This window comes from Haliaeetus albicilla, chromosome 12 (assembly GCF_947461875.1).
Source record: "Haliaeetus albicilla chromosome 12, bHalAlb1.1, whole genome shotgun sequence".
NCBI lineage: Eukaryota > Metazoa > Chordata > Aves > Accipitriformes > Accipitridae > Haliaeetus > Haliaeetus albicilla.
In genome coordinates this window covers 39968179-39982066 of record NC_091494.1, presented here as the reverse complement: position 1 = coordinate 39982066, position 13888 = coordinate 39968179, and the positions used below count along the sequence as shown (strand labels likewise).

The 13888-nt window shown below is 34.2% G+C and overlaps 1 protein-coding gene across 3 annotated transcripts in view; it reads right to left on the bottom strand.

Moving 5' to 3' along the window:
- Positions 1–13888, bottom strand: part of CEP112 (centrosomal protein 112) — a 175179-nt gene that overhangs the window by 137018 nt on the left and 24273 nt on the right. For all 3 annotated transcript variants that reach the window (XR_011327278.1, XM_069799345.1, XM_069799346.1), the window contains 2 exons: positions 2109–2195; positions 92–191 (listed from right to left, as the gene is read on the bottom strand). Coding sequence is in view for 2 of the 3 variants with exons in the window: in XM_069799345.1 (XP_069655446.1) it covers positions 92–191; positions 2109–2195 (187 nt within the window). In the remaining variant the exon portion in view is untranslated. The remainder of the gene's footprint in view (positions 1–91; positions 192–2108; positions 2196–13888) is intronic.

Sequence of the window (13888 nt, the reverse complement as noted above, 5' to 3'; positions counted from 1 at the left end):
ACCTAGAAGGAACACGTAAGCCCATAGCCACAAGAAAGATGCATTAGTATACCACCATGCAGAAAACAACAACTGTGAAGATAAAAATCACCTTTTTTCTCCAGTTTTCTAATTGTCTCCTCAGCTTCATTTTGTTTGTTTTTGTAGAGGGACTTCAATACCTCTATTTCATCATTCTTTCTATCCAAAATCTGTAGGGAAAATTCACAATACTTTAACAAAAGTCCAAAAACCTGAAACTACAACCAGTGCACAAAATAGTATACACTGATCTCTGTCAAAGGAGCTGCCTTCAAGAAGTGCTTAGGTCCTGAAGGACTAAGTGATTAAATCTAAGTAATTTTCACAGCTAAGACTGCCAAGTCGTAAACAAAGGATTGATTTAGATAAATGTGGGCAGTAGAGTAGATTGAAAGGAGTTTCATGTTTTAGGGGGGTCTTTTTGTTTTCTCTTAAACTTGGACAAATCCAATGTTGCTTTTGTTGAGTTTGGAAGTTTCACAGTGCTACTACTGCAAATAGAAGGATTTGTTTCCCTTTTCATGTTTATGTTCTTAATACAATTTAAAAGCATCTAAAATTCTCAGCAGGTTTAAGAAATACTTAAGTAATTGGTGAACTTCATTACACTCTTTTGTACTTCACCAATTGCAATTCTTTGCACGTATTCCAAGAAACAATGGGTTAGAATAGAGCAAGTATATGAGGTGTAACTACATCCACGTTTCTGTACATGCTGATTTTGGAGAAAAAAAAAAAAAGCTCGATATTTGCACACTTTGAGATAGTATTTTAATTTAAACTTCGTGTTTATCTTAAACATTAAAGTCACAGAAATTTTATAAGTGCCCCAAATCTCTCATCAAACAGAAGCTTTCATCTTAAAACAATATTACTCCATCTGCATTAAATGTTTTGTGTCTTTAAAGATTAATACGACACTATTTAACCTTTTCTAAAATATCCAACATTATTAAACAACTTCAAAAGATGGAATTCTAACATCAGTTAGAAAAGGATGACAACTCAGGGGATGAGAAAGCATTTAAACTATTTCTCATTCTCACAAAGCTGTTTCCTTTAGACTCTCAGCTTTGCTAGCTAGTTATGCTTGCAGACTTTGAGAACAGATGAGCCAAATATGCACCTGACCAAATATTAACATCCTTTCAGGAGGCTTTGATGTGTCATAGTGTTGTGTCAACTAACTTCCTCCAAGTCTGTGACTCAGTCTTAAGAAACAAAACAGAGGTACTCCGTAATGCAAAGCTTACAGTAGGATAAGTCACCACAATCCCAACGCTGAGCATTTAACTCCCATTACGTTCCTGGGATCAGAGTGCTTCAGAAGGCACTTAGTGCCTTGCAGAATTTGACCCCACATGTTTAAAACATGGTATTAAAAGTAACAGTATGGTCTTTGATAGTCTTTTTGTAATCTTCCCGAAAGTGGCGCTACGCAACGCAATAAAGACAAATCCAACTTAACCCAAAGGAAGTGTATCTGGTGTCACTTTATTGCTGTGAAGAATTAAAAGCCACGTACAGCTTTAACAATGCAATAACATAAATAACGAACTGTTTATTGACCAGCCTATGCTTTAAGATACAGTGTCAAAATGGAGACACGAGAACAAGCACTATTGCTGTATTAGTGGGAACACGTGCGATATACTTGATGCTTTTCCTACTGTTTTTTTTTGCATTTTGTCCATAAAAATTTACTTTAGTATTTTTGTTCACATTTTTCTATAATGTAACTGTTTTCTCTCTAAAAGAAAAATCATGAGTTTATGATTTCATCAGCATAGGGATCCATGGAAGCTGTTCAGCTGGTAAAATAAGTTGTCTTGTTCAAACAAACAAACAAATCACCTTGTATTTTCATCTACTTTCTGCAAGCGCTTTTCCCTTCCTAAGTTTATGTTATCATAGAATATTTTGCATTCCTGTCAGCTTATGCAAACTGTTACTTACAATCCTACTTTAAAGGAACATTAACTGCAATTGTGAAGAAATTAAAGTACAAATGCAAATTATTTATTGTAATCAGACTCTCTTATTTTGTTTTAGATACTGTCTTCGAAAAAAATGCAAACACTTCTTACCTTTTGAACATCAGTATCGTGCTTCTGCTGTAATTTAAGTTTTTCTTCATGAAATTTACCTTCTGCTATTTTCATTTTCATGTCCAGCTTTAAAAGCAAAATAGAACAGATATATAGCTTCATCAAAATAAAGAATAAATTACACTGATGACCTCTGCATAACTTTTAAATTAATCATTCATGCCTATGAGAAGACAATGGGAAGTCACTAACAAATAATTGCTATGAAAAAATCTATATTCAGTTTCTCAAATTTTTAATATTTATTGGATAAAACTGTTAGAAAAGATCTCAACGTAAATTATTTATTTAGAAAACGAATTTATAACATGTTTTAGTTGGCAATAAAACCAACTGCTACTGCCCAGAAAAAGCTATTGTCCTTTATTTAAATAAACACTTAAGAATGAAACTTTTAATATTTCTGTTAATATACCAAGTATGGTAAACTTGCTTTTATTCTTTAGGCAGGTGTTACATTTATACAAAGAATGTCCTTTGGCCCAGATGCATGTTTATTTTTGTTTGTTTTCTATTATTCAGAGATTTCACATTATAAACACATTTCCTTTTAAAGGTTACTTAGAATGGGATTAAGGATATTGCTGCTGAATTTGATTGCTAAAATACATTTCCTGCTTCTGCTTTTATTTGTCCCAAGTAGCGTACTTGAACCCCTTCGGCACAACAACACATTGCCACTTCTTACTTATAGTCCAAGTTTTCATCTTTAAAGTATTTTTAAATCTCTCGCATAGTTTCACTATGCCATTAAACACTGTCTTCAGGACTCTGCAAATATGATAGGTATCTTGTGTTTCTCAGAGTTTTCTAAAAAACAAAAGTGACACCTCGAGTTCAGATTCAGGCTATTCCACTTCCACATTTAATCGTTTCTACTGTTCAGAAAGCAAAGTGGACAGAAAAGCTTCCCCACAGGGACGGGTCCCAACGACCCCCATTACTTTAGAAAGGGCAGACCAAAATCCTTGGACTATGATTCCCAAAATCTCACCAGAAGACAACTGTAAGCTGTCTGTTGCCAACAGAAAAAAAAAAATCTATTTGCCTTCTGGATGTTCTAAGAGCCCATAGTGCTGAGGTCTACCTGCCTTGGAGCTGGACACTGGACTCCCATCACCATCCAGCTATTTTCAGTTCTCCAATTTTTGTTTAGCTCAACTAAGAACCTGACTTTTAATACTCCCAACTGACAAACTCTGAATGAACCAACAAGCATTATTCATTCAGCTTTTATTTTTATTCCTTTGACTTATCAAAAGTAGTCATTCAAGCATGAATCTTTATCTAATATATACAAACAATAAACACACTAAAAATTAACTTCTTTTATATGATTACTTTGTGTTATATATTTCTGTTTATTGTGACTTGAAAACATCACTACATTACTGTGACTTAAAACATGAGCTACAAAAATCCTTTTTTTTTTTTTTCCAGACTCCACATCCACTGATACCCAAAGTATACGCCTGCTTATTACACTGTATATAAGGAGGCTACCCATCTCCCAAGACTAAATAGGTACACAGTCTTATGCAAATCATCAGGGGAAAAAAAAGTTAGATTGACAATTAATCCAAGGAAAATAGACAGTATTCTCAGCTGTCAGCCATCTCTTTTATCATCCAAAAATAAGCATCACGATAAAAAACCATGTTCTATTCATGAAATATACACATATGTATATATGAAAAGAAATATATGTATATATCCCTCCAACAAAGTGACATTATAGAAGAAAAATCTTAGCACCACGTGATAAATAAGTGTTGATAAAAAAAAAAAAAAGGCAGCACAGTAATCCAATTCCAGACAGACAGTCTATGGACATTCCATAAAAAAAAAAAATATGAAGGTCTTGTAAAAACACAAATACTAGAAACTAAACATGAAAGAGAGTCCAGTCTACTTGAATTACATTAAGAGCTTATGAATTACTGATGTATAGCTATTGCACTCATATAGCTATTAAATCTGCACAAACACATTACATTTAAAACTTATTAATAAAGTAAGAATGTCTTGGCTGATGTAAATTAATCCTTGGCAGTTTGCATCAGCTGAGATCTGGTCTACGTTTTATTATTCTGTAGGTTGAAAGAACATAAAAATAAATCAAACTCTAAAATTTGTCTTGTATTAAACATGGACATATATTTTTAAGGGATGGTGATTGTTCTCAGCCACAAGGCTGTTTTCCCACAGGTTGACAGTAGAAATCCCTGTACTTGAAATTGGCTCCCACTCCTTGTCATTAATCTTCCACTTAACACCATTCTTGCACTTGCACTAGTTCTCATCAATTTTAGTTCATTAATTCATTGCAGTACTTCCAGTAGAACAGGCATCCCTTAAAATTTCACAGATTTTGGGACTACTTGCCAAAAAGGAGAGCTAGTTGCAACCAAACAACAAATGTGAAAATTGCATCCAAGATACAGAAGGCAGCTCTTAATGAAGGCAAAGACTGTAATAACAAAATAGATTATTTTTAATACTCAAAGAAAAAGTAAAGTAAAAAAAAAAAAACCCTCTTACTTGAAAAATCCCAAAGACTAACTTCTCATCAGCTGAGGGCTGAAAAGGAGATACCTTCAAAAGAACTCAGGGTCCTCAACTTTTATAAACCTATATGAAATTCTGAAGTTTCAGCACCCCAGACATTTTCCTGCCCTGTCTGCTTCATCCACAACTTACATAATTTTGTCCCTTCAGGACCTACTATATAAATAAATGTGACAAGCCCCATACTAAAGTGTTTGAAATTCAATAGCTGACGTGCACACGGAGTTTTCAGGTAGTCTTAAGAGGAAAGCTGTGTTTGTAATGAGTAACATGTAAAAAATAAAATAAAATAAAAAATCTCCAACAACATTTAAATTTTATAATGGTCCCTAGTTCCAAGATACACATGTATCTTCATCACAACTTCTGGAAGTGTTAATCTGAGCACTTGCTGTAAAAATAAAGATATATTGATTTAAAAATCCTACACTTACAATCCCTTCTGTGGAAAACCGCTGGAAGAGCCAGAAAGCATAACAACAACAAAACAGCATCATATAGCAAAGCTTGGAGTACTGGTTTCATTTATAAATCTGCTTTTTGACCCACCCTTTGTGTAAGGCAGACTTCCAATCTCACCACATATGTAGATAAAAAAAATTGAGTCATGTAAACACATGTTAAAAAGTGATCTCATTAAGGCTGGGGTTGAAGCAAATGGGCTCATCACTTCACAACTGGGAGTGAAACTTCTCCCCTTCCATTTCAAAGTTTAAACACGTTATTAAATACTAATTTCAATAAAGGAGTATCTTTCAAATTAAAACCATGCAAACTGAGTCAACCACATATCTGTAGTTACCAAATGTCAAACCTCATTTGCTAAGTTCGTCTCAATTTCCTGTGGAATAGTGCTTTGTAACTTTATGTGCTATGACTCTATTAAGTGCCCTTTGCACTTCAGCTTTACTTTATTTATTAAACACATATTGAGAAACAAAATAACCTACAACAGTATCAAAGACCTTCATAAGTTTTAGAGAAAATAGATAAAAACAACTTAGAAAAGTCATTCACCTTGTTAGAAGCAATTCACTGTGCTCATGCTCATCAGTTTTAATACCTTTTATTACCAGTTAAGAGGCAGCAGAGAACATTAAATTTATGGCATGTTACCATTCAGACAAAAAAAAAAAAAAGTGTAGATATTTAGCTATAGTTGAGAAGTTTGCAACTATGTATGAAATGCAGCCCTTGCTGTTGCCTGAACATCATTCCTTTGGATTTCTGTCATTGTTTATTCTCCTTACAGAGAGTATGAGGCAATTAAACCCTAAGGCCATGTAAACAATACTGATGTCAAACATCTGTGCTGTCCCTGTTATTTAAAGCCATGGAGGGTGGTATCAACAGAACTGCTTTTATGTGCCTAGTCACACTTTCTTCCTAATTAAAAAAACAAAAGACCACCAAAACCAGCAAATAGTTACCTGAAAATGGGGTTTCATCGTATCACTATCCTGTATTTTCATAGCACACGTTAGGTGCTATGGAAATTTAAATAACTGTCAAACTTAAACCGATAGAGTTTAATCTGCAACTGTCATAAGTCTTTGGGGGGGGGGGGGGAGGTGGTATCTCAGTTTTTCATGACAGAAGACAAACATTCACCTTGTCATCATTTACAAAAATTTGTAGAAATGTTTAAATACTCGATTTAAAAGTAAATCAATAAGTAGACTAACAATATTAATCAGAGATAGCTCTGAACTACTGATCACTGTTCACTTGTCTTCATTACAGGGATAACCCTTAGGCCAGAAGTGGCATCCTGAAGGTTTAACATCCATCAGAGATTTTTTTTGGATATTTGACAAAACAGTACTTGTTGATTGCCAGATTTTTTCCAAGTCTATGAATATATGGGGGAGGGAGGGAGGAAGCGAGGAAGGGGGAGAAGGATGTAAACAATAAATGAGAACTTCAAAGTAAGAACTAACGATGTAGAACAATGACTTGTATATCTTACAATATACGACAAAACTTATTTGTCTTGGTGTTATGCAGCTGCTAAAAAAAAATCAGTGCACAATACAAAGCTTTGATATTCTCACAGAAGAAAAAGCTTTCTTAAAAAAGTTTCTTAAAAAAAAAACCAAAACAAACAACAAAACCAAACAACTAGAACTTTCTACCAAATCGTGTTTACTCAATTTTCACATCCAGGGTTAAAAAAATAAATCCTGATAATTTATACAGTGGTTTAAACTATACAGGCAGGCCAAGGCAGGAGATACTGTACTTGCAAAACATTCCAGATTTATTATACATAAAGACATGCTGACTTCAGACAAAAGTAATTTGGAATAGTGTATCTCACATCATAATTAACAAGGTATCTTTTTTCACTGTGTTATTACTGTATCTTATATTGTACCCTCAAAAGTTTTTAAGATCAGCTTTGAGGTATATTAATACTTGTAACATTTAGAGCAATTTAAGAGTCAGAATAACCACCTAAACACCTAAAAGAAAACCACTGGTGGTGAAAAAAAAGAAACAAATTCATACTTTATAACAATTTATTTCAACAGAAATTTCTACAGTAAATATAATATTTAATCATATTGGAATTAATCTTCCATTTTCAAAACTGAACTGCTGAAAAACTTGCACTGAGTTTACAGCATGCAGAAAAATACTGTTCACTTCCAACTTCATTGCATTCCGATGTCTGTAACCAGCACACTTGTCACATGACATATAACTTGATATCATGTCTTGTATTTAATAAGCAGCTTCTACCCACTTGCTCAAACAATTTTGAAGATCAATATCTACTCCTGAAGTGTTTTTAACTGAAGAGAGAAATGCATTATAGTATGAAAAGAAAGCAAGAAGGGTAAAACGTGTAAGATGCATACAGAAATACACCTCATTTTTCACACATTGATGAACACGGTCACCATATTCCCTTCTCATGACAGCCAAGAGTTGGAAAAATCTTGACAATTAAAACAAGCAAAGTACATTAGGAGAGATGTTCTGGGTCTACAGCAAAGTGAAATGTGCATATGATAAGCAAAGTATCAAATACAACCACAGGTCTTAAAAGCACAAACAGATTTGATTTCCTTGCAAGTGCAGATGATATTCTAGGAGCACATTGTACAGGGGAGTTTAGTGATCAATGTCCAAAAGACAGGCAAGAGGAAAAGTTATTTTCTAGAAGAGTTAAGACCCTCAAACCTGTGTTGTTCACTTAAACTTCTCAGAACAAACCTTTCTGACAGATAACAGGTGAAAAAGTCTCAAGTCTGGAACAAAACACCAGACCTGAGGCGGATGATCTTGTGCGTAAGAGTTCACCATAAAACGCCAGGAAGGCTAAAACCAGGAGAACATTTAAGCTGTGGCAAGGTAAAGCAACGCAGGTCTACAGACAAGCTTGCAGCCCTACCAAAACTTCTTACAAATAAGCAAGGTATAAGGATGAACATTTTGTTGAGAAAAAAATAAATTACATTGCTGAGAAGTTTGCTTTTCTTGACAGGTTAAGATTTCAAGAGGAGCTCCAGATACAGAAGCAGTTATCTGCTGCATCTCCCTAAGGTTCAGCTTGGTTCCCTTGCTAAATGGAATTCTATAGAATAAAGAAGGACTATTTTGAGTATTTGACATAAAGAATTTTTATGATATGCAAAGGAGATTCTTTTAAGTAGCAAGGGTCATTGTTTCTCACTGTTTCAGATGCAGACATTTCCCAAAAATACCCTGGAAGGGGCAGGATGGATGGCGTTGTGTAGTTTTGCCACCTAGCCGGTTTTACTTGATTGGAATTTCCAAGGCTCTATCAGACTTCAAGAACAAACCTTATAAATTAAAGGAAGTCATAAATAATATTTTTCCTAGTGGAACATTGCACACAATAAAAGCAAGTTTCCCACCTGGGATTCACATTAATGTTGGGCTTTTTTCCTGACGTTTTTGCTCATCCTCTGAGTGTAACACAGAAATTTAAAAAAATAAATAAATTTATAACTACATTTTGAAACAGTAGAACATTTATTAACCACTCCAAATTCTGCATTGAATATCATCAATATTTCATCCAATGCAATACCTTAGGTGAAATAAATGTCTTGTAAAGTCTCTGCTGCGAAGAGCTTACAGTCTGGACAAACCAGAGACAGACTGAAAGAAAAGCAGTATCAAACAAGTGAAACACGCAAGCCATAAATTAAAATGTAAGAAGACCCTTTATAAACATGGCATTTTGCCCAGATTCAAAGGTTCCTCCACAAAAGTCTATGTTTATGATCTGGACTTTATTATTTGACCTAACAAACATTTATACTTCTTTCCACATATCTAACCTTCTTTGTATCTTTACTCTTTAAAAATAGTACAACTGCTACTTTGAGTTATAATATCTCTAACAGAGTACTCTTTGAAGAGAAACTAGATATTCACTTAAGTAAAAAATTAATATGGCATCGCCCCACTTTTTTAGGCATTAAAAATGAAAGGCTTTGTCCTAAATCAAATCATACCAGTTTTATCCCGTCAAGAAAAGTCTGACTTTTTAAATTACACTGAATATTAATACACATTTGCTGTATACAGAAAAATAATTGAATGGACAATTGTTCTTATTCATATGTAAATGTCATTAGTCTCTTTCAAGAGAGAACAATGTATTTTTCATAGATTTCCAAGTTGGGGGTGGTGGGAATAGGGAGAAAAGCGTACAGCTTTGTATCCCAACAACTGTAATAACTTGAAATGGTATTTTTACTCTAAAGGATGTTTTATATAGCTAATAAACATAACATGCATATTAGCACTACAGCACATCATATTACTTAGCAGCTTTATTTGGAGTGGCAAGTGTCCCACTTCCATATGTAACAAATATGTCTGCCGCTAGTAGTAGAGACTAACACCAGTAAGTACCAAAAGAAGTTGAAAATGTGTTTAGAAATTGTGAAAGCTTATACATGGTAATAACTTATTAGATGCCATTTCATAAAAGACAGCTCAAAAATGCAACAAACTGCATCTTTAGTTGCCAGCACTGAAAACTGAACCCAGCTGAACCTTGTGAACATGCAGAAATCACACTGATTTCAAAGGGAGTTAGTAAAATCTGAATATAATAAAATAATATACTACTTGAAAACTTCATAATTCTGCATAGTGCCAAGTCCAGTGAAGTAAATAGTCTTTTTTAAATGAAAGTAAATGTAGTAAATGAGTCTGTATACACTGAGTCATCAACACTTTTTTTCCCCAGTGATATTCCTTTTTTTTTTAAAAAAATATGTTGTATTTCAGCAGCTACTGAACTTTTTACACTCATTTAAGGATCTGCTAAAACAGTCACTAAAACTGTACTACCTTTATTTCACCAGTGCAACATGTAGCAATAGCAGTGTACAGTACCTACTTTTCCTAATGTCTTTTCTTCCTTAAAAACCAGGATCTATACACGTAAAAAAAAAAAAAAAAAAAAAAAATCAAACTTTAAAAAAAAAAAGACACACACATACTTTAGACACTCACACACTTTGAGGTAGAGATTAATCATGCAGCAAAAGATTAATTCCCAGCTGCTTGGCAACCATCTGGACATTCTACTGGTTAAAACACTAGTTTGAATTGCTAACCTACATCTTTGATCTTTCTCAATGTCTCCAGCACATATGTGCAATAATTAAAGACATAGTTCACAAACTATTGCAAAAAAATAAGTATCTGTGCATGTACGTATATATCTCCATGACCAGACCAATTAGTATTGGAAATTATAAATCACAAGTCAGTTTATGAAAACATGTCTCATCCTGACATACACTGTATGTCTCACACCAGTCTAGCAATAAAATAAGGTTTGGGTTTTATTACATTACATTCTGAAGAGTTATCAAAGCAAGACAGGATGCGATTTCCTCACACAGAAGACAATGGACAACTTGCATATGTTCTTAGGAACAGGACATTAATCAGCCAGGAATCTTGTTAACAGAAGTCAAGATTGCTGCTTTTTTAAACGTGAACTAACAGATTACTATTCAGAATGATTACTTGGTGGTGAAAAATCAGTTTACAACTGAATTCTCAATATAAATCAGACACTGCATTCAAAATAGACATCAGGTTTGTGGATAAAAGGAGAAAATTCAAATGAACCAGAGAATATTCAAAGTCATAATACATGCTGCTTGGAATATTTTTAAAGGGAATAAAACAGTATTTCAGAACCAAGTTGTCACAAGAAAAAAGTTACGGAAAACTGAAAATCACGATGAAAGCAATAATTATGTCATATCTGCCTTTTTGCATTTTCTTGCCCTTCTGGTGGGCCACACTTGTGTGAACAGAATTCAACATGCATACTTACATTTTAACAAGAATATTCACCAGAATTAAAAACCTTAACAATTTTTACCCCTTGGAAAACAGCAAGACGTTTATGAGCACAAGTACAACTCAGACAGTTCTGGATGAACAGGACAACAAAAGAATGGGAACAGTAAAGGAAAAGAAGTGGAAATAAAGAACAGAGGGATCAGAAAAAAAATTTCCAACACACAAAGCTCCCATTACTGTAAGATTCAAGTTTTGGACCCACCTACAGGTGCCTTTGCAACTCAAATGCTTTCAGAAAGTCCATCAAAAACGTTCTCCTCCTATTATTAATAAATACCTCTGAGCTTAAAAAGCATAAACAGGATCGCCAGCCCCATTACATGCCTAAGTAGGTTCCTTTAGCTGTATTCAGCTCTCCCAATTCCGTACACATATGTATCTATATCCAACTACCAAGTAGATTTAAACTGTAGAGACATACATACACATGAGCACACAAACCCTTTTATTTCATTATAATATACAAAAGAACAATACTGATATATTTTGTCACCATTCTTGGAAGATATTAACAAAATATCTGTTTTCACTGAGGAAAAAACGTCAAATCCATGATGTAGCTAAAAGCACAACAATGTTAATTTTACATTGGTAAAAGCTCAGTTTAATTACAAGAGTCCTCCTTTTAGGATACTGTCTCCCCATTAGTTTTATTTATTGCTTTTAATTTGGCACGCATTAAACGTTTAATTCATGTATTTAAATACTTTGCTATAGAACAGAGCAATTAAATAGAAGAAATCAAAACCAAAGGGGCAATGCTCACTGATCACCATCTCCTCCTAACTGCAGGGACACATATTTTTATCTTCAAGTGTTCTATTTTTTTTATTCCTCTTTTCTATGGTAACACCAACAAGTGTTATTCATTCTCCTTACCAAGTTCTACAACTTTCTTTCCTCCACATTCTACGTATGGTCCCTTTTGGGGAAAATCTATATCACAGCCCTTATGCAATTCTCTCTATTTCAAGTTATAATCTCCTGCCAGATAAGTGAGAAGCACATTAAATCTGCTGCTTTCAACACCTTAAATTCTGAACGCTTTTAGCCAGACCAAGACTTAACTATATCATCATCACTGCAGCATGCTGATTTTATCTTAACGTAAATATATCACTAGATCCCAACTTTTGGTGCAGTAAAACTATATTTATGGCTTGATGATCTTTACAAACAAAATAGGTTTGTTTTATTCAGAGGCTGCATCTTCAAGATAGATTTCTTGAATACATAAAAACCCCCAACACTCTTCCTTTTCATCTTACTTCTGGTCCTCAATCCATGAAAATGCATTTTCATTTTCAGGGGAAAAAGATGTCTTTTCCCCCCATTCTCTACACTCTAAGTTATCTTTCACTACCCAGCTCATCTCTCCTTTTCCCTGGGCATGTACAGTCTCTTCCTCGGTCCTCATTCCACATGACAAATTGGTGGAAATAATCCTGCAGGTATTCTGTATCCTCTTGAAAATTCACCTATTGCCTTCTCCAGAAGTACTCCTCCCTCCCATTGCACTGCACTAACTACTACTCCAGCTGACTGTAGGGAAGACAACCATTTCCGCTGGACTGCCTTCGTATATAAGAAGCTAGAAAAGCACCCATGCTCCAGTGTCCGAAGACTTTAGATTTCCAAAAATCAAAACACAAAAGTGACAGAACAGTCAACAAAAGCATTGGAAACACTCAATGTTCTCAGTTAACCCAGACAGATGAAGCTTTATAATACAGTTACTGCACAAAGCATCGAGCTTGCCAGTTTGCCTAAAAAAATTTATTTAAGAGTTGGTATATAGCTCAGTACAAATTTACTCCTGGTGTTAATTATAACCTTCAATTTAAAAGAATAAAAAAGAGAAAATTATTTCCAATACTCTTGCCTCAGATTTGTTTAGGTTTCATTTGCTGAGTCTAGATAAATAAATATATTTGCTTACAGAAATAAAACAGAAGGAAATTGAGAAAAATGCTAAGAAAAATTAAGACTGACAAAAAGAAAAATTAAGAAACAGAACTTCTTTAAAGAAACAACAAAATTTCTTTCAAGGATACACCAGATAAACTAGTTGTTAGAGAAAGGATAACAAAACATCATATTTTATTAAGATAGGTAAATTTGCTTTTTAATTCCAGAAGAATTTCAAACCCTTATCTTAGCAGTGATATTGATTCTGGTTTTCTGAAATATCACAAATATTAACTTCTTCCCCGCCCCCCCTCGCCCCCCACTCCATGGAGTATTGGGTGGCACTCAGGATGACCAAAGGTGAAGTTCAAAGGGATGCTTTTTCCTATTTATCAAGATAAGCCAGTCATGCCATCTGTTCTGGTTTGCTGTTCTGCTGAAAACTGATCTATTCCTGTTTTGTTGTATCTTCCTTGTTTGAACCCATGACTTTTCAGTAATGACAGTTTCCCAAATGGTTTAATCCATGTCAGAAGTATTTGGGGAAAATATGACTAAAAACCACTGCCTGATGATATTCACATTTTCATAAATCTGTGATGTGGTTATCATTCAAAATGGCCATCTGTTTAGCATTACAGAGTCAAAACAGGTGCAGGAATGGTTTATGAACAAAGGTTTAAAGGTTAAAAGCAAAAAACCACAGTTATCCTATTTTATGTTCTCCCGTTCTACTACAAAGAGGTCGAAAACAGTTAAAGGTTTACCAAAACCCTTTTGTACAGCACAATTTTTCTGTTAATACATTTACATTCTATAAACAGAAAGGCTTTATTCTTAATTGAGCTTCACAAACAAAATACGATGAAAACACATTTAAGTTTTCTACTTAATAGCACACACATGGTGAT